This window comes from Camarhynchus parvulus, chromosome 5 (genome assembly GCF_901933205.1).
Source record: "Camarhynchus parvulus chromosome 5, STF_HiC, whole genome shotgun sequence".
NCBI classification, from domain to species: Eukaryota; Metazoa; Chordata; class Aves; order Passeriformes; family Thraupidae; genus Camarhynchus; species Camarhynchus parvulus.
The window spans coordinates 38842052-38868783 of record NC_044575.1 but is presented as its reverse complement, the minus strand read 5'-3'; the positions used below and the strand labels follow the sequence as shown (position 1 = coordinate 38868783).

At 41.5% G+C, this 26732-nt stretch overlaps 2 protein-coding genes across 4 annotated transcripts; one reads left to right on the top strand and one right to left on the bottom strand.

Annotated features, from left to right (window-relative positions):
* The first annotated feature begins 204 nt into the window (after window positions 1–204).
* On the top strand, window positions 205–20479 carry MLH3 (mutL homolog 3). Of its 3 annotated transcripts, XM_030949054.1 has the most exons (12): window positions 205–284; window positions 1065–4406; window positions 8625–8695; window positions 9667–9771; window positions 11769–11841; window positions 12484–12555; window positions 13528–13636; window positions 16734–16893; window positions 17520–17543; window positions 17743–17824; window positions 19107–19258; window positions 19992–20479. In XM_030949054.1, the coding sequence occupies exons 2-12, from the start codon at window positions 1124–1126 to the stop codon at window positions 20067–20069; spliced, it is 4209 nt and encodes a 1402-aa protein (XP_030804914.1). In that variant the 5' UTR covers window positions 205–284; window positions 1065–1123; the 3' UTR covers window positions 20070–20479. The 3 variants fall into 3 exon arrangements, with proteins under 3 accessions (XP_030804914.1, XP_030804915.1, XP_030804916.1); XM_030949055.1 differs by lacking the exons at window positions 17520–17543; window positions 17743–17824; window positions 19107–19258; window positions 19992–20479 and adding an exon at window positions 15954–16014 and having other exon boundaries at window positions 16734–16828; XM_030949056.1 differs by lacking the exons at window positions 205–284; window positions 1065–4406; window positions 8625–8695; window positions 9667–9771 and having other exon boundaries at window positions 9901–11841.
* Window positions 19826–26732, bottom strand: EIF2B2 (eukaryotic translation initiation factor 2B subunit beta). The gene is made up of 8 exons (XM_030949057.1): window positions 26555–26732; window positions 25824–25944; window positions 25149–25297; window positions 24278–24441; window positions 23909–24004; window positions 22917–23054; window positions 22203–22269; window positions 19826–21326 (listed from the first exon to the last, which is right to left on the bottom strand). The coding sequence occupies exons 1-8, from the start codon at window positions 26715–26717 to the stop codon at window positions 21169–21171; spliced, it is 1056 nt and encodes a 351-aa protein (XP_030804917.1). The 5' UTR covers window positions 26718–26732; the 3' UTR covers window positions 19826–21168.

Below are 26732 nucleotides of genomic sequence, written 5' to 3'. Positions count from 1 at the left end.
GGATGACGGGCCTCGAGCGGGATCTGGTTGCTAAATCTGCCCCTCTCTCTGTCCACTCGGCGCCGCTGTGCGGGAATGGCCGGGGGTAGCAGCCGGGCCGAGCTCCCGCCTTCCCCAGCCTCCTTGGGCCCAGCCGGGTGGGAACTACAACTCCCGGCGTGCTCTCGCCCGGGCCCCGCCCGCTCGCGGCCGCGCACGCGCCGTCGCCCCGCGCGAGGAGCCCGGCGGCCCGGCCCCGGCGGTCTCGCGCCGCGGTCGTTGCGGGCCCGCCCCGGTCCGGTCCGGTGGGTGCTGAGGGGGCCAGGGCGGGACGCGGGAGCGGGGCCCGGGGCGGCCAGGGAGAGGAAGCAGAAGGCGCTCCGGCTATGAGGGCAGGGCACGAACAGCGTGTGCTGGCGAGCTGAGCCGCGGGTCCGCGCTTGCCTCCTCAGCCCCTGCGGCCAGGGAGCCTCGGAGGACCTGTCGCAGCGGCGGCACCGGGTCCCCAGGCACGGCTAGCAGGGCCCTTGAATGCCACTAGGAAACTAGTAGGCGCCAAGGACTTGAAAACAGTGGGTTGTCTTTCGCATAAACAGCTTGCTCTTTGTGCCTGACGCCCGTTGCCAAGCGTGCTTTACTCCTTTCCTGGATAGGTAGCAGCAAATGCTATTTGACCAGGACTGTTAGTTTTTGTGGGGATGTAAAAACAGGAGAAAACAGCTTTCTGCCCAGTTCTTGGTGATATTTACTCTATAGTTCTGATGAAAATTGCAGTAGAAACCTCTTGCTTGCTGGTCCTTTGAGTTTTGCCTGACACGGTAGGAGTGTGATTTGGATCTGTTTAAGTTTGAGAACACAGCCTGTTGTTAGTAAGGAGCTTAGGCTCAGGCTCTGGTGTCTACCTTGAAGGCACCGACAGTGTGTAGTCAGAGCACGAGCATGAAAGTAATCACATAAAAAGCCTCTGAATGCCAAGAAAACTAAGAAAAGTGTATTTATGAGGGTGAATGAAATAAATCGAAGTCTTTTCAGGTCTTTAATTTGTATTTATTTAATTTTTCCCCCTTGTCTCTCCGTGTTTTAAGGAACATGGAGCAGTGAGCTCCCTGCAGTTTCTGGTGGTTCTCATCTATCAGATTTTGACATGATCAAATGTTTGGTGGAAGATGTGCGAGCCAGGCTGCGTTCTGGAATCACTGTCAACTCACTGGGACACTGTGTTGAGGAGCTTGTCCTCAATAGCATTGATGCCAAAGCAACATGTGTAGCTATCAGGGTGGATTTGGAAGCTTTTAAGATTCAGGTGGTGGACAATGGCTCCGGGATGGGGAAAGAGGACCTAAAGGCTGTTGGAAAGCGCTACTTCACCAGCAAGTGCAGCTCAGTGAGAGACTTGGAGAACCTGACTTTCTATGGCTTCAGAGGAGAGGCTTTGGCAAGTATAGCCAACATGGCCAGTGTAGTGGAAATCTCATCTAAGACCAGCAGGACAGCAAAAACATTTATGAAACTGTTTCACAATGGGCAAGCACTGGAGGTATGTGAAGCTGAATTGAACAGACCAAGTGGTGGAACTACAGTCACCGTGTGCAATCTGTTCCATCAGTTACCAGTGAGGAGAAAGTGTATGGATCCTGTGCTGGAAATTGAGAGAGTGCGACAGAAGATAGAGGCTGTTTCGCTAATGCATCCTTCTGTTTCTCTTTCTTTAAGAAACGATGTTTCTTGTTCTATGGTGCTTCAGCTCCCTAAGACAAGAGATGTGTACTCTCGGTTTTGTCAAATTTATGGACTGGGCAGATCCCAGAAGTTGCGAGAAATAAATCACAAGTCTGGGGGATTTGAGATAAGTGGTTTTATCAGTACTGAGGGACATTACAATAAGAATATGCAGTTCTTGTATGTGAATAGGAGGCTTGTTTTAAAGACAAGACTACATAAACTAATTGATTTTTTATTAAGAAAAGAAAGTGTAATTTGCAAGGCAAAGAGCGTCCCTGCAAGCCGACAGGCTAATTCAAGTCCCGGTTGCCATCGCTGTGGGCCAGAGTTGTATGGGATCTTTATTCTCAATGTAACCTGTGCATACAGTGACTACGATGTGTGCCTGGAGCCTGCAAAGACTCTGATTGAGTTCCAGAACTGGGATGTTCTTCTAACTTGCATAGAGGAAGGAGTGAAAGTATTTTTGAAACGAGAGCATTTATTTATTGAACCATGTAGTGAGGACATCAGAGAATTTAATGAACACAATGACTTTTGTTTACATAATGCTCCAGTTCTGAAGCCTTCAATTCTTGATGAGAAGAGCATCCAGGAAAATTTTAAGAAAGCATGTAATGAAATTTTGGATTCTTATGAAATATGTAGCTTGCAATCAAAAGATGTCAAGAGGAAATCCATTACTGGGAAAAAAAGTTCAAGTCTTACAGAGTCAAGTAAAAATGTACAGGAAACTAAAAATGCCCCAGTTCAGAACACTGCTGAATCATCTGATCCATGTAGAAACAATAAAGCAGAGATTCCATTGCCAAGCAAAGATGACACAGTTTCTGAGTTAATTAAATCAAATACCTCAGAACAGAAGCCAAAATACACTAACAGTTCCCAAAAAGTACCTGATACTCGTCTGAAACCTTCAGAACGTCTTTGTTCCTCTTTCGGTGGAGGAGCCAGATCAGAAGTAAGAGAAATAGATCGTTGTGGTGACCTAGGGGATTGTGCAGAGAATAATATAAAAGATGTAGGCAGCCATCAAGGTCAAGTAATGCAGGAAAGCAATAAGGTTCTTGTCTTAAATAAGGATGTTATTCAGTCACTGCTTGAGAGAGAAGACCCCACTGAAATAGCAGTGGGACCTGAAACTGTCTCTGGAAGTTCATTAATAAGACTGTGTAATGCAAGAAGAAACAGGGAAACAGCTGAAGTGATAGATGATGCCAGAGGAGGGGCTGTTAGTTCAATACCACTAAAGTTGTGCCTTACAAGCCTCATAAAAAGTGTTATGCAAAATGAGTCCCCACATGACTGTGAACAGACAGAAACAAATCTTGCATCAAACACACACTGTAGGCCTGGCCCTGTCAGTGCCAAGGATATTTTGGAACACAAAGTGAATGTTGTGATTCAGTCTTCAAATGCTAAGGGTATTTCCAGTAAAGCTAATAAAGAATATACAGCTTCTCTTACCAGAGAAGTATGCAAGACTGATGGTCATGAGAACAAAGCTCTGTCACATCGGGTGAGGGAGGAGAGAGCTCTGCCTGCTGCTACCAATAAACGACCTTATGAAATATCAAACAGTATGGAATTGCCGCTGGCAACTTCTTCAGGTATTCCTCACAAGAAAATTGTTATCAAAAACACTAGAAGGCAGATAGCTGTGCCAAGATCACAGCCCTCTAAGAAGCTGAGCTTGTCCACACAGCTGGGATCATTAGAGAAGTTCAGGAGGTATTATGGGAGAGTTAAGTCTACGCTACCAACACCCACGTCAGAGCGAAATGAATCTGGTCTCCCAGTTCTTAATTCAGAAACTAACTGTGACTTTTCAAAGGATGGGAATGGCAATCATGATAACTTTGGCAGTTGTGAAACTCCTCCTGCAGAAGTTAAAGATTCTAATAATATTAGCCAAGGTCTTGGTTCCTTGGAAAAGACTTTATTTTGCAGTGGAGAAATGCCACAGGACAAACGAGTCCTTTGTCAGAGTCCTTTGACATTGTCTGACTACTCTCTGCTTAGTAACAAAACTACAAGTTGTAGAAGATCTCCAGGATCATTATCATCCAAACTGTCCAGAATGAAAACTGATCACAAAGAAGTAGAACAACTTGGTGAACAGTTCCAAACAGACTCAAGTAGAAGAAATGTCCATTCTTCTGATTGTGAATCCTCAAATAATGATTTTTTGTATAATGCTTGTCAAACATATAAATCCTCAGTGGAAAAAATGAAGGAGTGTAAGTCCAACATTTCTAAGGAGGCTGTGTGCTCGCAATCAGATGGTGTGATAGCAGAGGTTGTGAAGAGTCCTGTCAGCTCATCACCACTCAGCAGTATAGAAGGAGAATACACAGTCTCTTCAGTTTTAGCGTTACCTGCTAAAAATGATTGTACTGACATCATCTGTAAAGAGAAAAGTACATTAGGTGAATCCTCAGAACAAAATATGAATGATACTGAGGTTCCCCATGTGACCTTACAAAGCAACTTGGAATTCTCTGATGACAACACGAGCACAGGCAATCCCAGGAATGATTCATGTTCTGTCTGGCTCCAAGATTTTGATGCTTTATCGGGTAAGACAGTGTACATCAATAAAGCAACTGGACTCAGCACCTATGGCACTCCTCCTTGTGAAGGATTTCAAACTGCCTGCATTCAAGATATTACAACAATGGCTGTGAATGTTGTTTCAGAAAATGGTAAGAGGGGTGGTGGCTGTAAAAATGGGATGAGGAAAACTGTTCCTCTAGGTGCATGAAATAATCTTGCTGGCAGTACCTGAGAGCTTTTACTGAATTAGTCACTACCTTAAAGCTAATAGCTGCATGGAAAACAAGAAAGTGTTGGGAACTATGGAGGCAGTAAAACATTAACAGTAAAGATATTAAAAGATCTTTTAAAATAAAATGATAAAAAGAAATGTCAGCAGCATGAGAATTAACTGCTGCCTTAGTTTTCACTGGGCATCATGACATTCTCTGTGATAACAGTTACATATAACTATTGTCACATATGAAATGAGGAACATACTTCAAAGTAAGTGTACCAGAAAAGTACCGTATTTTTTACCATTTTGTCCTTGTGTTTCTAAGAATGTGTTTTTAAAGAGAACCTAATATTAAAATGATCTTTTTTCACACTGCATACAAAATTTAAAGCAACCCCTGAAAGATGAATAAAAAATCTAACTTCATTGAGAATGTGTAGTCTCCTGTCCATGGATTTTAGAAGGCAGGCTATTCTTTCACACTTTGTAGCAGATGTTGTACAGCATTGTTGCTGTTTTGATGGTGGACCTTTTCCACTACTGAGAAAACCTGCATTGTATTATTTTTTCAGGGGCACAGTGTTCATGAGTCTTCGCTGATCTGTCTGTTGGGTTTTGACTTTCTGTGTATTTCTGATCTAGTTTGTCTGTCTAGTACTGTCTTTGATAATTTTCCCTTCAAGGCATATATATGTGTTCTTGTTGTTCATTCTGTCTGTAGGCAGATTTTATGAGTGAAGATGCAGCCATTCTTGGTGTAGACTTTATTTTCTACTACATCAATTATTTTGAAAAAGTAGTTTGGACTTCTTTCTGGTTATCATGTTAAAAATTTCTCTAATCAATTGTCATGGCCTTTGGTTTGTTCCATTTTTGTCTCTTACTTCCTTGTTTGTCACTGGTGCAGTAGGTGTTTCAGTTGTTGAGCTATTCCCCTTCATGTATAATAATTGATGCCAAAAGCTTTTAATATCTCTTGTGTTCCATAGAAGAAAATTTGATGCAAGATTTTATTAAGCAAAACTACTTGCAAATGCAAATATTCACTCCTTCACTAACATTTTAGTTTCTGTGGTATACCAGTTTTGTTGCCCACAGTACTCTTTTAGTAACAGCCAAAGCCGTGAGATGCAGAACTTGACCTTCTCTCCAAAATGTTGGATAGTGCATTCATGTTTATAGAGATAATACCTCATGTACTCTTATGCTTTCAGATGATGTACAGTCTGTAGGCTTTGAAGACATGTATTGTATTGCATCCTTTTACCTCCCATGGCACTGTCCTTAGCATTGGTGTTACTCTCCGTTGTATCGGTGGTGCCAGTCTTTCTAAACTCTGCCAGTTCTTTGGCAACGTGTCTGATTTTATTCTTTACTTAGGTTAAGAGCTGGACCTCCCAAATCTTCACAAGGTGTTTGAACTGTGGCAAGATCCTATAGTCTTACGTTTTCAAAGTTCAACAAACACATTCTTTCATATGTTTTCAAAACAAAGGATTTTTGTTCCTTTCAGCCATAGAAATGAATATAACTGTGTCCTAACACAGCATTCATGTCTCTTAATGTTGAGCACTGTTTTGGACTGCTGTTAAGACCCAGGAGCAGAATAATTTCCTCACTTGTATGCTTTCATTTTGGTTTTTAGAGAAGTGTCAGTAACCCCATGATGTTGACTTAGAATTTCATAGCCCCTAAGAATAGCATCTTGTACACAATTCTAGGGAAGTTACACTGCTTAGTGGTGGAAGTAGGTAAGAATAATCCATACCCTCTTTTTCATGAGAGCAGTGGCTGTCTGACATCTTTTCCAGCCACAAGCCACATGCTCAACAGAGATGTTGGATTTTGTAGGCCAGACCCAGGCTTCTTCATACTGATTAAACTGATTGCTACAGGAATGTTCATCAAACTTCATTTCACCATTGGATGATTTTTTCAACAATGCATTTGTAGTAGGAAACTATCCTAGCTCAACCTGGTCTTTTTTGTTACGCCAGCTATATTTGCAATTTTTGTTCCTTACATTATGCTGTGTCATTACACTGGTATATCTTCATGATCTAGCTGAGGCAAGTGAAAATGGATGCTCAAGTATGGTAATTGTATGGGGTTTGCCTGCATGAAGTATATACATTACTATCCTCACCACCTTTTTTCATGTTGCTTGTCAGAAGAATCATATTAATAATATCTCTGCCAAGTCTGAAGTCTCACCAGCCTTGGAGCAAGTAAATCCTAACTTTCTGAGCAATATATATCTTGAACAAGGATTTTTCTTTTAAGAAAAAACAGGGAGATGACTCTTTGTCTATTACATGTATAAAATACTGGGCTTGTGTTGTTACAGATGGTAGATTCTTCCATGAACTTGAGAGATATTGTCTCTTCATGACAATAGTTAGAAAAGTTCTGTCAGAATTAGGCAGCATTCTTCAATTTGCCACAGTTTAGCAGGAGCTACATCAGGCCATTTTGTCCTTTCCTCTGGGTTTTGTGACAATGGGATGCTGAGTTACTCTCCAGTGCTAGGCTGCCCATTTGGATTCTTGAAAGGATTCTCAGTCCCCAGGGTCACTAGTCCTCACTGGAATGGAGCCAACAGTCAGGAGTCTGTGGACTGGCCTAAGATTTTATAGAGCCTTTTCACACTGAGCTTATCAGCACACAGCTGGTTTTCTTTGGCATTATCACTCTGCCTCTTTTCCTGAATGCACACCCTTAATTTCTTGGTAAAAAGGAACTTTATTAATTTATTATTATTTCACAAAGAATAGAAGACTGAATTGTACCAAAGGAAGGGTGAAATGTTTACCAACGTGCTGGAAATCTGAGGCACTTTTCTTAGTATTCTTGATAACAATACAAGTATGTAATATTAAATCATTTCTGGGTGGGTGAGAACATACTGTTGGACTAACTCTGTTACCTCATGTGGGCTCACTGACTTGTAGTTTTCAGTTTTAAAAATTCCTGATAACTGTTTTAAGTATTGATAGGAATGGTGATAGACTGACAGTTTTGCTGCTCCTTAACAGAGGGAATTCAACAATGTTTTGATCTCTGATAGACTACTGTATGCATCCTTTCTCTTTGGGGAAAACACTTCTGGTTGCACTAATTCTGGAAATAATTATTACAAGTTTAAGGCAGCAGCCAATTTTTAAATACAGTCCAGCAGAAACCATGGTAATATGTTTACATTTCCCAAGGTGTGTATGTCTGATAATTCTCAGCTTTTTACATATGTGTTGTTATTTCTCAATATTAGGTTGCAAAATCTGCGTGATACCAAAGTTTTCCAGGGCTAAGCACATGCTCCTTTATAAGACTATAATAGATGTATAGGTTTTACTAATTTTGCTTGCTGCTTATTATGCAGCAGTAAATTTATTTCTTTGTTTAGGGTTTCAGTTCAGATGCCATCCCTTTAGAAGTGAGATTGTGCTTCCCTTCCTTCCTAGACCTCAAAAAGAGAAGACTCAGACAAGCCAGAATCTGAGAGGTAGGGCCAGCTTTCCAGGACACAGTGTTCTGTGGTAAAAACAAATCAAAAAATTCTCCCAGATGTCCCAACAGGAACCAGAATTACTCAAGGCCTATTAACAATGGGACTGTGTGAGTCATCTCAGATCTAGAACTGAAAAAAAAATTTTTGGGTTGAAGGCAGGTTAAAGAATACTTATTTACAGGATGAAATACCCAGTTCTTTGTTGAATTATGTCATGAGTTTAAAGAATAATTACCTACTCATTTCTTTGTAGTCATTCCAGCCTTGGAATGTGAAAAATAGCTTCAATCCTCACACTTTTTTTTTTTTGCAGTGGAAAGGATGAAATAATCTTTTTGGAATGTAACTTTGTCCGGAGGGAATGGGTAGCTAAATAGGTCTTTCTTTCCCTCCACCTCTTTTCCAGGCCTATTGAATTGTGCTGCAGCATTTTTAGGAGTCAGAAAGATGCACATTGCCCTTCCTAGTTAAAGCAGACAGTACAGAAGCCTAGTGCAATGTTCCATTATTTATTTGTACACTCTCCCCTTTTTGTGAAGGAAAAAAAAGAAATAATACTTGTGTGAGGTTGAGGTCCCCAGTGAACAACAGTCTGTTGACAGATGGTGATAGTTCCTGTATTATCTATGTCTTCGTTCCTAGATGCTGAAGGGGAGTCCCTCCAGTCATTGCTTTTGGAATGGGATAATCCTGTTTTTGTTCCCTGCCCAGAGGTAAGTATTACCTTACATCTCATGCTGAAATAGGAATAATTTTAGATTTTTGTTATTTTCTGACATTGGGTCCGAAATTGCATATGTAATGATTGTTGCATATAAGCAATATATTACACTATGGACTTCGAAGTTTTGGTTTTTATAGACTGTTTAGATACAAGTCATTGTTGTGGGTTTATTCAAAGAGAGGCAGGTATCAGGCTAATCTTTCATTTTACATAATTCCAAAACCAAAACATTGTAAACTGTCTTTCCCTCTACAGAGATAGTCATCTCAAAATTAAAAGTTATCGAATGGCAAAATTGTAATATAGTGTCTGTCTGCTTTGTGGACAGAGATAAAATAACCCAGGTTTGAACAGGTCTTAAAAGTTCATTTTACCATAGCTGTTTTTAAAGCCTGGCAGGATTACAGCGTGTGAGAGGGAAACAATGTTGGAGCTTTTAGAAAAACTTCCTTTGCTGTCATGAGGTAGCATTATCTTTAATCCTCATGTTGTGTGTGTGTGTAAACATATATATGTAACCATTTCCACCTGCAAACAATAGGCATGGAGCTGCAAACCACCTGCTGGTGAGTTTCTGGAAGGGAACACTTCTGTTCAGTCCTTGCAGTGACGTGTGCTCTGACTCATTCCGGGGTAATGCATCCTTTGTAATGCCATCCCTTGAGAGCTCACGTAGGCTGATCATTAACTTCAGCTTTTGATAGCTACTTGGAATCAGCAGGATGCACTGAATTTAGCAGGTAGTAGCCAGATGGGAAAGATACGTGGGGGTAGAAGCACAGGTATTGCCAGATGGTTCTTTTAGTTACTGTTATTCTTGTATAGAAAGCTTGGTTTGTGAAATGCAGAGTTATTTCTAGTTTTTGTTAAAACTGGTTCATTGGAGTATTTGCTCTGTGCGTTTGGGGTTTTTTGCTGCATTGTTGAGCCTTTCCTTGATGTGGAATCTTGTTTTTACAGATTGCAGTTGATGTGACCAGCGGCCAGGCTGACAGTCTGGCTGTGAAAATTCACAATATCTTGTATCCTTATCGTTTCACCAAAGACATGGTTCATTCAATGCAGGTACAATATAATCTATTACTAGCTTTCATCCCCAAAGTCCTACTCAGCAGGTGGGATTTGCTGATGTTTCTACCTGGTAGGAAAGAAATATCCAGGCAAACAGTTCACATTCCTAATTTTCACAAGCACTAAACAGAATTCTTGGTCATGTGTGATACCAGCAGACATGTGTGTCATGCCATATCCTAGTATCATCTCATGGTTAATCAGCTATCTGCAAGTGACTCTAAAGTTACTTGACTAGTATGATTAGATCAAAATCAAGAGATAGCCCTGTTACTACTGCTTAGAAATATTATTAACTAAATGATAGTTCAAAGTACAGTTTTTATATTTGTTGTTTAACATTTTCTTAGTTCATATTTCTATCAAATCTGTGCCCTGTATCTTCCTTTTTTATTTACCTTAGAAATTCAATTCCTTAGAGTGATTTCAAAATCAAATCCAAGATTTAATGGAAAAATTTGAAATTTCACCCTAAAATTTATGTCTGCACTTAAAAGTGATTTGTAATAGTGGCATAATAACATCAAGTTTTATTATTTCAGTGGGGTTTTTTTAACAGATGTTTTGAGTGTTAGCTTAAAAGATAATGTAAATATAAGTCTTCAGCTTACATATGTAATGGTTTGCTTGGGTAGGAATGCCAGAGTGGATTCTCTCCCTCTCTTGCATCCCAGTGACAAAAGGCCTACAGGTCCAGCTGGCACTACTTTTATGCAGTCAGACTGCTGACTTTGAGATTGCAGGTTCTGACTGTGTGAGGCCTGGTAATGTTCATCTCCAGGGTGGACAAGGATTCAAATGATTCCCTTACTTATGTTGTGACTGCATGAATAATGGGAGTAAATAAAGTTACTGTAGTGAACAGGTTATGTTTCACAAAGACAAGAGAGGAAAGATGGAGAATGGAAGGTACCATTTGTCTGTTTTCTCATAATAAGAACTGTTCTTTAAAACTTACTGAATGTTTCTGTGATTACCTGTATCGTGTTTTCCTTTCTATGTTTTTAAGAAGGCAAAACTAGAGGAAATTACTACTTCCTATCTCTGAAAAAACTAAATACTACCTTCAGTACCCGACAGCAATTTTGAGAATCTCTCTACAAAAGATTAAAAGCAGAAAATGTTGCATCATGCAACAGGAAAAGAATAAAAAGAATCATTAGTCTTGTATCCCCACAAAGAAATAGAGTCATCCATTAATTTTTACCTACCAGGTGAACAATGCACATGTTGTGAAACAGAGAATTCAGTGTGAGCTGTCTGTGTAACACTGGGAGAAATTCCTCCATAACACCATATCTGTATATTTGAAATCTAACAATAAGAGACTGAAAGCATTGTGCGCCTCATCTCAGTATTGCATGTTGCTCTGGTTGATTTCTGATGCTTGAGGGGAAAGTAGAATCAAGTCACAGAGGCAAATTCTATATCAAAAAAATGAAGGAGAAAACTGCTTCCTTTCTTCTGCAGATGATTAGCAAGTTAAAAAAAAGTTGTTTACATTCTCTTTTGGTGATAGCAACAGATCAATTACTCAGAGTCACTGTGCACAGCTTTCATTCCCAACTCAAGGAGGTTTCTACAGGGCCATTTCATTCACCTTAGAAGAGTTAGTACTCATGCCCTTATTATTATCTTTGAAAAAGTTTATCCTTTTATATATATTTTGAAATATTCTCTTAGATCCCGACGAAACTGTTTCATGACCATTTAATGGTCATTGGACCTTCTGCCAGTATTATCTTTTAGCTTAAATAATGTCTGCTTTTTCCATATTTAGTTCCCCACTGTATTGATAAAGAATAACTATCTAGCTTCTCAGTCTAGTTTTGCTAGGCCTTTTGGGTTAGGAAAGATGTGGTTTCCAGTCCTCTAGTCATCATACTAGCTATTCGTTGGTCTTGATCCATTTTGATTGTTGTTTCTTTTGTTTGCCTTCATTTTAAAAATAATTGTACTGCTCTATAATGAGTTTTATGAGTATCTTACAGGTTCTTCAGCAAGTGGACAATAAATTTATCGCTTGTTTAATTAACACTAGGAATGGAATGGAAAAAAAGGCAGGTAAGACTGGTTAATGGCATGAAGTTGAGGTGGCTGTCAAGTGGACTGCAGAGGGAGCACTGTCCTATTTGTAATCTCTTCTTGCCTTGGGCTGATACTGTTAGTAGAGGAAAACCTTAGTCTTTGCTTGAAATTTCTTGGATCTTCTTTGTCTTTATTTTGGACATTGTTGAGTGTTCCTACCGCCTTCAGATTAATGTTATAAAAATAGATGTACTCAAATTGCTAATATCTTTCAGTCTGTGTTCACAGTGTCTGGACATATTCATTGTTGAAGCTCTCTGAAGCTGTACAAAAAAGGCATTCAAATCAGTAGGTTTTGTAACATTTTAAAAGACAGTGTCAAACAGAACAGTTTGTAGATGATCTCAGCTCTCATTCTGAAGTTTGATGAAGATGTCAATAGACAAGAGTTTCTGACTCAATTTAGTTACCTAATTTAACCACCATTTTGGACTACTGAATTTCTGTTCTGTGGTAACTTTATGTTCTGCCAACACAGCCTCCTCCTCACTTTGTTTCTGTGAAACAAGCTGATACTTATCTTCTAAATGTGGCCTCTGGGAAGTGGTTATTCTTTCTTACCCCTGCAGATGTCTGGTACAAAGTTGCCTATTCTCATCTGTTGTGGTACATTTTTAGATGGAAACCTCTTGATTTTGGTGGACCAACATGCAGCTCATGAACGGATCCGCTTGGAGCAGCTGATTGCAGGTGAGGATTCAGGTGGTCTAAGAAACAAAGATAATCAGTGCACAGAAAAGTACAAATGAGCTCTCTGGCATGTACAGAACCAATAGGATATCTATCCATTTGACATCTTTATCCTGATACCTAGAAGACTGCAGACATTCAGTATCTGTAGCAATCATAATATTGGCAGCTGAAAATTCTTACAGCCTTTCCAAAAATAAAAGATATGCTCCCTATCCACAGAACTATTGAACTAAAATAGTCCTGACATAATGAAAGAGCAGGAAGACTGATAGGAAAAACAAGGAAAAGGAAATAAAACAACATCAATAAGTTTGTGTGGTTATACTGTGAAGAATAAGACATGGGATGCTGAATAAAGACTCTAGTTCAATTGGTTCCTTTTTAGCTGAATACTGTGCTTAAAGCCTAAAATTTCCACAGTCTGACTGTTTGCAAAGGGATAATAGTCTTCTGTGTAAGCTCATTAGCCATTGGTTTCAGTGTTAAAAAGCACAATAACCATCCATCAAGTACTTAAAAATCATTGACCTTCTCTTACATCAACAAACACGCACAGTTCCTGCTGAGTGTTCCAGGAACTCTGCTCCTTTTGGTCAGGTACTGAAAAAAGGTAAAGACTGAAGGGAGAAATGCTTAATGAATAGTATTTTTACTCCATTTATATCTGACTTTTCTGTGGAAAAATTGTTCTCTCTGAGTTGAACCAAATATATCAGTAGGTTGTTTTCCTATTTAGGGTGACTCTTTTTTGGAACTGGTGGGAAAAAACAAAGTGGCATTAACCAACCCTTCCCCAGAGACTGGATGTCTGGTTTGTAACATTCCCAGTCCTCCACAAGTTTCAAGAGAAGGCATTCTGTGGTCATTTTTTAATCCAAGCAGAGGATTACATGCCAAACCAGAGGGTCATTAAGGGTAGTGCCTCCGTAAATATTTTAAGAGGGATACTTCTAAATGTTTCATTCACAGATTCCTATGAGAAGGAAGCTGCAGCATGTGGCAAGAAGAAAATACTGTCATCCTCCATCTCTCCCCCTTTGGAGATTGAAGTTACTGAAGAGCAAAGAAGATTTCTACGGTTAGTAGTGACAAATAGCTCTCAATTTTGGGGAATGGCTCTGTTGATCAGGAAGATATCTATATATTGTGACCATGAAACTCAGGAGAAAAATTGTTGATTCTTTCCTGAGCAGAGCCCAGTTGGCTCTGTCTCTACTGAGGGAAACAGATACGCTTCTTAGGCACGTTGTTACAACATCTCAAGACAAAACCCTGGGGTGTGCCATTTTTGTGCCTTTGCAATGTGCTCTGATTTCCCTGGGAAAGTAAACCTTCATGTGTGGGCCAGAAGACTGCCAAAGCAGCTTCCAACAGTTCCTCCTGTCTGGGGCTCAGGACCTGGGAGTGCACAAAGGAGTGCAGTGCCCAGACTGTCGACCTAGGTACTGGCTTTAGAGGCGCTTTTTGAGAAGAGGAGGATGGGGTATGGAAAGTCTGTATTGTGAATCCTTCAAAAACACATTCCTTTTTCCTAGGTGACTGCCAAGAGTAACTAATGAACACTGTTTCCCAAATGTTTCAGAATGGTGACCTAGCTACAATTAGGATATTTAACTTTTGTTCTTCAAGAGTTGAGATACAGATTTCTTGTTGGACTACTGCAGACCTATTGGACACTTATCAAACTTTATTTCCCCCACATCCCTGTCTGTTGCCTGCCGCATCCATTTGTGAGGTTTTTTCAGTGCATTGTTCTGAATTTTTAGATCAAGTTCTGTCAGTATTACCTCATTACTGTTCTTTTTCCTTTTTTGTGATTCCTGTGGCAAGCTCAACAGCTGCTGATTCAGTCCTTATTAAGATTGTTGCCTATTACAAGGATACACTTGCCTAGCGTTTTTCATATTTCAGTAATATTTGGATTTTTTTTGTTCCCACCTCTCAATGACGATGTTGCTAACATCACAATATTTGTAATGCCTCTTGTTCAACTTTGATTTATTTTTGCACTCATCTATGAATGTCTCTCATTTCTAATAGATCTATTTTAGAGAATGGATGGCTAAAGTTGAATACAATATACCAAGTGGGAGAATCCCATTGATTTGTACAGTAGCTTTGCAGCTGTGGCCATGTTTTCTGTTTATTATATCCACACCTGACATTTTGTCTCCTTTTTTGTCTACTGCTGCTTGCATGAGCTGCTTGTCTGTGGATGGTCAAGGCAAAGAAACAGAGCAGTGAGGGTTATTTTTTTAATTTCTGTTGTTTATGTAGAAGCCAGCCAAAAGTAGAAATAGATTAAATTACTTCTGATAATTTGTATTTATTTGTCTTTAGGAGGAGTAAATTCTGTTTTTCTGCCCATTTTTCATTCATTCTACTGATTTCTATTCTATTTTTCTATTGTTCTTCTATTTTTCTACTTGTTTTAAATTCTGATTGAGTTCAACTTTGTCTCTATCTAGTCTCAGCTGACCGAAATAATTTTGTACTTTCTACAAATTTGCTTCCTTGACCATGCCTCTTCTTTTCCCCATCATTAATAAACAATCATGAGGATACAGATCAGGACTGGTGTTGAACACTGACCATCTGTTGCCAGCATACCCTTCTTCCGTAGTCTCTAAATCATAATAGATGTTGCTTCTCCATCCATGACAACCTTTTGCATTTCCTTTTTTATCTACTTTTAAGTGGTGACATTAAAGACTTTTTGAAACGGCTAATAAATTCTGAGAGCTACTATTTTCATCAGGTAAATCACAAACATTCTACAAAACTGAGTAAGGAACTAACTCAAAAAGGCATGTGTTTCTTCTAAGGACACTGGCTGAATATTCAGCACAGAGGGATGCCAGTGATTTTCAACGAGAAGCTTAGTGGTGCTAGCTTACTAGTACTTTTATTGTGTGACTTAATAATTTTTCAGTGTGTATTAGCAGTTCATCCCTTTGCAATTGCTCTGTGAGACTATTACTAAAAAGTTAGGAATTAAAAGTATTATGTGAAAATCTAAATTCTATTGTTATTGTTACTGTCAGACTGTGACTGTATTCTGTGGTAAAGTTTGGTGTAATAAAATACATTAACTTGTCTAAAAGACCTTTGACTTCAGCTATGCTTGCAATTTAATCGTTCAGCTGGACCTCTGGTTCACCTGCAGCTTTGGTTCTGTTATTTATCTACTAGGCATTGTAGTAATGCATTGTTCTGTTGACTCTCTTGAACTTCCTTCTTTATTTTTTCTTTTAATAATAATAATAAAAAACTAGAAAAGCCCATTTGACTTCAATAGCTGCTTGGATTTTGTCATTTCATTCACAATAGGCTTTTTGTCTTTCTTTCTGTATAGCCTGCTGAAGGCTATACATGTCTTCTTTTTTTTTAAATAGAATTTCACAAGCCACGTTCATATGGAGGCTAATAATTGTACTGTTCTCATTATTGATTTAGGTAAGTTTAGATTTGCTTCTTTCTATTTTTTTGCTCAAAGAATTTCTTTTCTAGAACTAATCTTTACCACCTTTGTTTTAAGTGAATACTCCCTGAATTAATAAAGTATATATTGTTACATTGTTTTCATTTTGAAGATAAGCTCTCATCTGTCTGTGAAGTCTCATTTTTGTGTGTATTTTTCCATCCACAGGCTGACATATGTCATCATTAACTAGAGGTTGTTCTTTCCTGTATTCTCTTTGCTTAACAGGATATAAAGTTCATTAAACCATCATAAATTTCTTAAAATATTTTTCCATTTTAAGAATTTGCTAATATGTGTTAATTGAAATCACAATTCTTTTAGATTAAAGTAGTGCTGTGTAATTTCAGTATTTGGAATGTTTGTATGTTGAACCAGACATCTCGTGCATGTTCAGAAAAGGCAGATTTATAGATTTAGAAATAAAGCCTCTCTTCACATGACACAGGAACTCTTAGATCTTGTAGCTGTGGAACATGAAAAATGCACCGTTATTGGAGTGAAAAACATGTCTGAGTGTAAGCTGAAAAGGCTTGAAAATTACTTGGAATCTCAGGAGGCATGGATTTTGAGATGGGAAACTTACAGGAAGTGATATGAGAAACCATGTATGTGGACAGAAATATTTACATGTGCTGTGGAGTCATAGATACTGTGGTTGATGTCTTATTTCTGTTGGGTTTTTTTTCCTCAGATGCTGCTACAAAAATTTAGAGGACTTGGGTCTTGAATTATCATTTCCTGAGACAAACAACTCCTTGATTCTTGTGAGGAAAGTGCCAATGTGTTTTATAGAAAGAGAAGCCAACGAATTACGACGGAAAAGACAACCTATCACTAAAAGTATTGTGGAGGTCAGCTGTGCATATGAGTGAAGTTATGATAGTGGGTCTTGTTCTGTATCCATGGCCCAGGGTATTACAGGATCTCTATTATGAAGGAGACAATGAAGTCCCCTGGCAAATGAGAATGCCATCCCTTTTAGTAGCTAAATAGTCCCCAAACTGAACTGTAACTGAAATGATAGAAGACTGTTTCAGACTTGGACTAGTGGAGAAGCTAAGAAAAACTATATAGAAAAGATATTTTAACAGTTTAGTGCACATGGATGCTTGAATGGACAGTAAATGCTTGAAGGAACAGAAAAATTATTAAATGAAGCAACAGTAAAATGAATAAGTCATAACAAATAATATTTATGATCAGCAATAAAAAAGTTGCTTCCATGAAATCTCTACATGGTCAGTGGGGCTTTCAGATGTTCTGCAGTTTGAGGCAGAAATTTCTGAAGTGATTACTTGCAGTGGGAGGTCAGGACTTCCACCTAGGTCTTCCACACTGTGGTCAGTGTACTACAAACAGTATCACTTTTTCTTATTCTGGCAGTCACACAGTAAATTATACACAGATGTGAACAAAGTAGGGTAGGGGGATGGAAGGGAAAAATAGCAACTGATGACATTACCTTTTTTCTTTCTAGGAGCTTATTCAAGAACAAGTTGAGGTGAGTTGCTGTCTACTTCTAGAGTTCACTGTAACATCCAATGCTTACTGCGTGAATCAAAGGGAGCCTGTTGAGCTTCAAATGAGAGAGATGGCTAAATAATCCCCTTGCTTTTCCTCGTTTTTAGTTTCCTTTGTGTTTCAGTTCTTTTGTCTCATATTAAATGGAAAGTAACATGATGTTCCCTTACTGCTTTTAGCTATTGCAGACCACAAGAGGAGGAGCACGAGGGACACTGCCTCTGACATTTCTGAAGGTGTTAGCTTCCCAGGCCTGTCATGGTAGGGAAACTGTACTTTTCTTTCATTCTGTCTCTTTTTGGCTTTTTTGCCCCCCCCCCAAACCTTTATCTCTACACATCATCCTCCCTGGGGCAGTGTTTGGATGTGTTTGCAGCTATTGTAGGGTTAAACGCTATTTCTTAGGGATGAGGAGGTAATGCTCATGGACAGCACTAAGGGATAAGCAATACTCCCCCAATTTATTAATGTATGGGCCTAACATACTTCCCAGCCTTCATGTGAAACATGCAGTTCTGAGATGCATTCATTTGTGTGTGCTCTAAACCATTCAAATAACAGCTCTATGATGGGACAGGGGGAAGGTGCTAGAATCTGCTTGAAAGCATGCAGGAAAGAACACTTAGCCACTCTTTCCAAATTTTTAATTTCCTTTAAGTATCCCAAGTGGTAGTTTAAGTATGCCTGCAACATTTCAAGAACTTTTGGAAGGAGTATGGTAAAAATTTACATCTTCTCAGGGAACTGTTGCTTTCCAGCACCCGGCAATGAGCAGGCCTTCTTGGTCTTGACTGCAGTAGCTCCAGCATCTTGTTGCAATTCCTGTACCATATACAGTATCAACAAGATCACACTGAAAGGGCAAATGTGAACCAGAAGTATCTGTTTTCTCAACAGCGTCTCGATTTTCAATTGGCAGTCAATAGGTTTTGATTTTTGTGTCTAAAAAAGTCTCAAGGCTGAAAGTGTATTGCAGATGGTCTTGTGCATCTGTGAAAGTTAAGTTTGCAAACACCTCTGGAATAACTCCCTGATATTCTGCTTGAATTTCCTCTGGATGCCTTTAAGTTACTCACTTGTGAGAACGGATTCAGTGGCAGGGCTAGCACTTGGTTTCAGAAGTGATACCTGTCTGTGGCAGCCACAGAGAGCCACTCAAGCCTGTGAAACTGTTATTAACTCTTGTCTTGGATTAATGCTTCTTGATTTGTGAACTGTTTCCAACTTCAACTGTAACACACGCACAAAAAAGCCTATTTGCCTCTTGCAACATTACCTGAAATGCCAAAATGTAATCATCTTACCATCCATCAGACTTGGACTATGTTAAAGTTTAAGTCATGGAAAGCTGATCTCCTTATACAGCAGACTCTTTAACTGAGCTAAGCCCCAGGTCTGCCACACTGCAGCCTTTGGGTTGCCTTTGCAGCCTCTCAGCTAATCTCTGGGAGATGATCCCAAAGTTTTCACTGAAAACCACAGCTGTAGAAGGAAGTGGAGTCCTCTTTGGCAGCAGGGGCAAGAATGTATCTCTCTTTTTCAGGAGCTATTAAGTTTAATGAGCCGTTGACTTTGGAGGAGAGCTCTAGGCTTATTGAAGCTTTGTCATCTTGTAAGCTACCCTTCCAGTGTGCTCATGGAAGGCCTTCAATGCTGCCTCTTGCAGACATAGACCATCTACAGCAGGAAAAACAGGTACTGTGTGGGACACACCTCTGCTAATCCATGCTCTGGGTTATCAGAGGTGCATCACGTATGTGTGCTAGAACTAAGATCGTCCAGTTTGAAACCACCACCACTGGCCTTATATTACTTGACTCGTTACATATTGTTATCAATAAAATGAAACTTTAGGACAAAAGCCATCTGTCCTGTAAACACTTTAGCAAGGATCTTAACCATATATTATTTGAATAGTCACACTGACTTGAATAGTGTCCTTAAGGTTAAGCATACATTTAAAGTGCTTGCAGTTTTGAAGTGTAAAATTTGGAAAACATGGAAATTCTGAAATTTTGCTAGCGACAAAGATGCTCATTAAACTAATGCTTACTTTCCCAAAGTTTAAGATGCTGTAAAATGGGGATAAAGCACAGGAATAGCAACATTTATTATAAAATCATAGAATGGTTTGGGTTGAAAGGGACCTCAAAGATCATCTTGTTGCCTTGACTACAAACACCTTCCACTAGATAAGGTTACATTTAAATTATATTTAAATCAGGTTACATTTAAATTTAAAACAAAATCATTACTCCTCCCTTTGCTATTACTGTGCTTTATTGTTATTAAATTGGATTCTGTTGAAAGTCAGGTGGGACTTTGAATTAGATACTAACTTAGCAATGACTGTATTAAGGCAAAGAGTGTGGAAACACTGAAACTTATTTACTTAGTTATGACTTGTGCTTAATTTTTCTCCCTCCAGCCTAAACCTAATTTGACTAGACTTAGGAAGATGGCAAGAGCGTGGCAGCTATTTGGAAAAAAAAAAGAACCTATTTAAAAAAAAGTTAAAACTGTAAACTGCAACCACTAGAAGCATTGGTATGATCCATGATCCTGTGGATAGACTACCCTGTGTGAAGCCAAGTTCTGAGCCAGTGCAGTCATCAAAGCCCTCCTCTGACTACTGACTAAAGAAGCAGAGACCAGCCAGGAGAACATGGCAGGAGGAGCCCACCCTTGGAGCCTGGAGAAGCATTCTCAGCCTTAAGGAATAGCGCTGTAAGTCTGGGCGCTATGTCAGTGCTGCACTGTGTGGAGTTGCAGCCACTTGCAGTTACTGAAGCAAAGCACTTCTTTTCTGCAAGCACAGCATAATTCTGCATAATAGAGAGGGGAATTTTAATTAGTGTATTTTATAGTACTTTGAAAATTGGAAGGTATTTCTTAATAAAGTTCACACTCAACTCACTTCTTGGGCTCGTGGCAGTGGTTGGAATGAGCATCGACCAGCTTCATAGTATATATAGGCCAACTTAGACTCAAGAAACACTTAACCTGGCAATGAATGACTCACACAGCTGCCTTCTCCAGCTCCTTGCAGTTTGTGTTCTTGAGTGAGAGATTTGTAAATCCCCACCTAGCCCCACAGAAATAACTCAATAGCTAAATATCCATTTTGAAGACAACTATTGATGGGTTCCTACTCCTACCACATTTAGATGTGAAAGCACACTGTAAAGCCAGCTACTGCATCATGTAGTGAGTGCAGGCAACTGACTACACTGGTAAAACTCCTGCTAGTTAAATAAACAAAACAGCTGCATATGGAAAATGTGCTTAACAGTGAGATCACTGTAAACAGCCTTTATTGCAGCATACTTTGAAGTAACAGCTTAGCTGCCCCAGAGTTACACATATACCTTGCTATTTCAAAATCAAAGTGGGTTAGCAGCTCCACATGGTTTCTGGCACAGCATGTGATATAAACCTGTACAAGAGCTCTGCCTTCTTTTGCTTTTGGGTAGAAAAGATATTGCTGAGCAAATTCCCACTGGCTCCCCACAGCAACTTGCCTTTGCAACATACAATTTAATTAGCTGTTGTATCTTTTTAAAGAGAAAGATAAAAGAGTCTGAATAGTGATGTGCTTCACAGTATTAGAGTTCATAGTCATCGGGATGGTAGAGCTCGCTCATCAGGCGGTAGATGTAGGAAGGTGCGTTACCCCCAATGTTAGAAATGAAGAGAGTAATGAGCTCCGGAGGGACGTAGTCAAACACTGGGCAGTGAACATTGATTTTTGCCAGGATCTCCCCTGTGAAGTGAATAACAGCAATATCAGTCAAAGCAACTCAAAGTACAGTTAGTCTTTTGCACACCTTCTGGAGCCCCTAAACAAACTGGCTATGCACACGCCACCCTGAAGTCAGTACCTGAGCATCCTGAATACTCTGCAACTTCTTCACTGATGTCATTAAATTACACCTATACAGCAACCTTCAATGAATGGCAAAACTCTCTTTCTGGTCATTTTTGCTGGTAGAAACCCCAGATCCCCTCTGCTGTAGACTGACTAACTGCCAAAAAACCCTACCAATATATAATACAAGAATCATGATACTGCCAAAGTTATTATTTAAAGAAATGCTCAGAAGGCCAAAAGTAAAATCTGCTGCCAAGCCTGCTATCTTAATTTCAAAACCCTTTGTCACATAGAAATGGGGCTTTGAAAGAGACTTTGCTAACTGAAAATGGGCTTGGGCACTGATGCCTTTCTAAAGATGGTGCTTGTGTGGGAAGCCCATGGCAGAGACACTGATGTTTCAATGGCTGTATCATGTAACAAAGTTTCAAGAAGTTACAGGAAAGAAGGGAAGGGGCCCTTGGATCTTGGGCATCTGCCCTGTCCCACAGGAAACTGCTACCTACCTGGCATCATTATCACCATCCTATAATAAAACACTGTGTCAGAGCAGAAGAAAAACTGCCAAGACAGTGTTCAAAATAAATCCTTTTTCTCTACGTAATATACAGTTATAAAACTGGATGGTTCACAGCACTCTTTTCTGTCAAAGACAGTAAAAAAGGATTTTCTGTCTTGGGTTATAACATGGTCTGATGTTTTTTGTATAAGTTACAAAAAAAAAAGGTCTGAACCAGCTTGACCAGATGTATAAAGAATAACCAGTACCTTCTGTGAATGGCAGCACTTCCTGTGGTGACACAAACTTGTGGAATGAATCTTCTTCATTAGGGAACTAAATGAGAAAGAGGACAGGAGGATCAGGAAAAAAGCCCTACCTGATTATCCTTGTGAAAACAGATCCCAGCAGTGGAAGGAACTAATGCAGAGGAAGATGACTTGTCAGGTGATATTAACTCTGTTTACAATAATTACATAGTGCTTGTGTCTACAACCTCTGTAACATTTACAGGTGCAAGGTTTTTCCTCAAAGCTTTTAGAGCCTTCTATGACGTGGCTGCCCTTACCAGAGCCTAGTGAACTGGAGGAGTGACTTCCTCAGTCTGCAACTTCACACTGACAATATTGAAAAACTACTGAGTGTAAGAAAGAGTCTCATTCTACATTCTCTGCCTTTCAACACTAATGGTATAATCTGTCATGGTTGAAGAAAATAAGTGTGGCAATGCCAGTCTCATCAGTCTAGGCCGTGGTCTACATCCTGATATCCAATGTACTGCTTTGCACATGTGGCAGAGGTGCTTTAAGGAGATCCTGAGGTGTGCCAGATTTGGGTAAGGATCTCCTCTCTGAAGTAACAGAGCTAGATGGGGGAGATGGCTCATTTACTGACCTTGCCTTGGGACAGATGGTGCTCTCCACCCTAAGCTCCTACAAGTAAAAGCCCCTGCAGGTGCAGTCCTGAAGAGCTGCTGTACTTACCTGTGGTGAAAGCTTGAACATGGGGGCACACACGATGAGTGGAGTGGAGTGGTGTTTAGCTGCCAGTGCCAGAGTGTGAGTCCCACTCACAGCAATCAGGGCGCCATTGGCCAGGATTGTCTTTGTACCAATGATGACCTTAAAAGGGCAAATCAGAATTGGATAGCATGTTCCACAGCAAACTGGGGAAGGAACACTTCCTGGCTCAGACCCTGACAGATGAGCTGGAGGAGTACTGTGTCAGTAGAGCCAGCCAGCAGCTGGAGTTCTAGGGCAGCTGAATGCCTGATCCGTTTCATCTGGCACTGGCTCTGCACTGAGACGTTCCTCACTAACAAGAGCATGACTCCAGCCCAGAGAACTTCAGAAGAGAAATGTATGTTCTACTGCTGCCAAACAGAAACTGGGCTGTAGTCCCTTTTCTACAAACCTACAAAGTAAGCTTTGTACAAGTAACTTGACTATTCACTGCAAAAATTCCCTTGCATTATGCTTGAGGGAGTAATATAAAGCAGCTTAAAATATATAGATAAGAACTGATGTGGCTGCATCTTAATATGTTACAAGTACTTTTTTCCTCCCCATTTTGGGGTGCCAAGTTTTCATCTCTAAAAGTACAGAACGTATCTGTTTAACAAGACAAACCTTAACGATGCCCTTCATCAGCCATCTTCTGTTTCAGGCAAAGGGGTGTTTCTTCCCTCTAGAAATGCTGCTTTTTGCTCCATCTCCTTTGAAAACTGAGGTTAATCCTTTGAGGCTCTCCTGTAAGTGTGGCCACTAAGCCTGAAAAACCTGTCACCATTCAGTCAGTCATCATACTGACTTGGAGCTCCACATTGAATCACCACCCCAGCAGTGAACAGGGACTATTACAATTCTGAGTCTTCAGTGGAGAGACACATCCATCACTGCTGGGACCTGCAGCTGATTTGAGAGGCCTAAGCACCCAATCTGCCATGAAATCCCTCCCCCAGTGGAGCCCTCCTTACCTTGTTGACTCGAGACATGACAGCAAAAATAGCTGCATCACTCATGACAGTAGTTTCAATATCCTCTTTAGACAGTCGGACAGCCATTTCATGACCCTAAAAAGAGGGAGAATCCAATTGGTTCCCAGTGACATAGCTCCTGCAGTGTAACTGTAAAGGTATCAGCACTCAGTTCTTGTCTGAACTGCAAAAATACCAAGTGATGAAACCTGAACACAGCCCTTCAACTCAAGGATGCTGGGGCAGGATAATGAGCTGTCTCCAATCTCTCAACTGCAGAGGAATTTCCATAATGTTCACCTTGATTCCAGACACAAGACTTCAGTAAGAATGTGTGGGACAATAGGGTCCAGGCAGCCTGGGCCTTACCTGGCAGAAGGGCGCGCACTCTGCCACGATGACCTGGAACTTGCGCTTGCGAGCGGCTTCCTTGAGGAAGGCCTCGACCGTGCGTGAGTAGCCAATGGTCATGATCACCTCATTGGAGTGGATGTGCTCCAGGGCCTGCATTGCAATGTTATCAGTGGTGCCCTCTGGAACACAAGGAACATGTGGGTGTAAAGGCAGCCAGCAAACGCAACACTTGTGCTGCTAGGACTGTCCTACAACAAGAGATTTTTCACTAAAGCAATGTTATTATAGCACTGGAAGAGCAGGAGCAGCTTTTCTCCCCATTCTTTTTGCCAGGGAAGTGGAACCAAGAAGCTGGCCCTTGAATGCCTCATGCTCCCTAGCTATACCCTGGTTATATATAAAAATAGCTGTACTGAAACCTCCATTGTGAGGGGAGTGGATTGTGTCAGCACTGCTGATGAGACCCACAAAACTTCAACATTTTTGTAGTTCAATAGTGGGGCAACCTGGGCCTCAGAAGGTGGGTTGGGTGCCTGATTTGTCACAACAATCACAGAAAAAGAAAATTGTATCATGGTTCTTTGTGACAAGGGTCAGGTTATATGTGCATAGGGATTTTACACTCTTCACAGGACTCAAGACTTCCCAGAAGACCCAGAGCACAGGCCTACAGCCCCCCATATTGCTCCTTCCACGATCTACCCATCTCCCCATAAGCCAAAGAGGACTTAAAACTAATTCATGGGAGCAGCAGGGCTTCAGTCCCTTGGTTCCTTCAGATTAAGCCTCCCACAGCCTTATTGTTTTATTTCACTTAGAGAAGAGGAAAGCATCAGTCCTATCCCATAAGAATTTTCACTCAGAAGCAATTCAGACCCATCCATACCTAGCTCAATTAGCATCTCATTAATAGCTTCAATAACATTAGCTCTGAGGGAGGGGTAAGGGGTTCTGAAATCTTCGCTCAGTCCTCCAGAAGTCAGGAGTTTGTGCAGGGATTCTTGCTGGTCACTTTCCTCACTGCGCCCGTGAAGCCTGTGGAGAGAAGTGGCCTCTTCAGCCTCAGGAAAGAGCACAGGGCTGCAGCCAGGCTGAGCTGGCACACCTGGATGTGAAGAAACAGGAAGGAAAGCCACCCACAGAAGGCACACTATGCCACACCAAAGAGTCTCCATAGCTGTCTTGGCAGAAAAACACCCAAATCTCTGCCAGAAAGTGCCTTCTTAAGTCATGTGCAACCACTGCTGTCCACAGACAAGGAGCAGGCTCGAGGCTACTGCTCCAGTGGGATGGAACCCCCTAGGCACAGAGAGAACAACCCAAGGCCAGGGCACAGACTTGTCATGCACTCACAACACATACACCAAGAGGTTTCTAAAGAGGAAATGTCATCACCCACAGGGGAAACAACAGGGTTTCCTTTGGTGTTAAAACTCCCTGAATCCCTCTCTAGGAGAGGTGGGAAAAGGGGATGATGGAAAATAAAGGGGCTTTGCAGAAGGAGCTTAAAAGGGCAGTTCTGGGTTTTCAGAGAGATAGAGGGAGCAAGGGGGCGCTTTACCGGCCATATTCCTCACGAATGACCTTCAATACCCGTCGCACCATGTTGCCCACTGTTGTCTCCGACGGCTGGGCTGCTGTCATCCTCTGGCCCTCTGTCCGGATCAGATCCATGAGCTCCCCTAGAAGAGGGGAGGGCCTTGGTTAGCGCTGCCCAGAGCAAGCCCATGTGAGCATCAAACCAGCGCACCCCCGCAATATCCCAGGCCCAGCAGCTGCTCCAGCACAAGGACCACAGCACCAAGAAACACCAGGAAGGGACCAGCAGAGAGTCCTCACGAAGCAGCCGGTTCCAGTGGTGGGTTTGGCAGTCGGAAACGCTTGGACACAACACAGACCTAAGAGAAGACCATCAACAGCGCATTTGGCCTTTCCTATGAAAGAGGAAACCGCGTGCTGCTGGAAAGGCCCGTGCTCGGACTGCCGCCGCTGACAGGAGAGCACGGCTGGAGCAGGGCAGCTCCGCAGGTACGGCGGCCGTGAGCACGGCAGGCCGGGAAGGGCTCCGCCGCGCCAGGGCAGCCACTGCGAACCCGCCGGGCGCTGACAGCGAGGCCGCCTCGGGCCTGCCCCGGCTTTGCGGATCCCTCCGCACCCGACAGCCGCGACCGGGGCGCAGCTGCCCTCCAGCGGCTCGCCCCGCCGCCAGGCCCCGCCGCCGCCTCGCTCCCGGCGCTGGGGGAGCCGCACCCGCCCGGGAAAGCCCTGCGTCCGCCCGTCCGCCGCCCTCACCGGCCCGGCTCCATCGCCCGTGCCCGACGATCTTCCGCAGCAGCGAGAGCGTCTGCCGCGCCGTGTCCTCGGAGCGCGGCCGCTCCCCGCCGCGCCGCAGCCGCGCCGCAAAGGCCTCGATCTGCTCGGAGAGCTCCGAGCCGCGCTCCGCGGCGCCCGGCATGACGGCGGCACTTCC

Excerpts from the sequence above, each read along its gene's own strand:
- MLH3 (XM_030949054.1), top strand. The coding sequence starts at position 1,124 with ATGATCAAATGTTTGGTGGAAGATGTGCGAGCCAGGCTGCGTTCTGGA. Across the intron at positions 12,556-13,527 it reads CTTGGAGCAGCTGATTGCAG|ATTCCTATGAGAAGGAAGCT; the intron begins GTGAGGATTCAG and ends TTTCATTCACAG. Across the intron at positions 17,825-19,106 it reads AGCTTCCCAGGCCTGTCATG|GAGCTATTAAGTTTAATGAG; the intron begins GTAGGGAAACTG and ends TCTCTTTTTCAG.
- EIF2B2 (XM_030949057.1), bottom strand. The coding sequence starts at position 26,717 with ATGCCGGGCGCCGCGGAGCGCGGCTCGGAGCTCTCCGAGCAGATCGAG. Across the intron at positions 24,005-24,277 it reads AGTGCGCGCCCTTCTGCCAG|GGTCATGAAATGGCTGTCCG; the intron begins GTAAGGCCCAGG and ends CCCTCTTTTTAG. Across the intron at positions 21,327-22,202 it reads AGTGCTGCCATTCACAGAAG|GGGAGATCCTGGCAAAAATC; the intron begins GTACTGGTTATT and ends TTCACTTCACAG.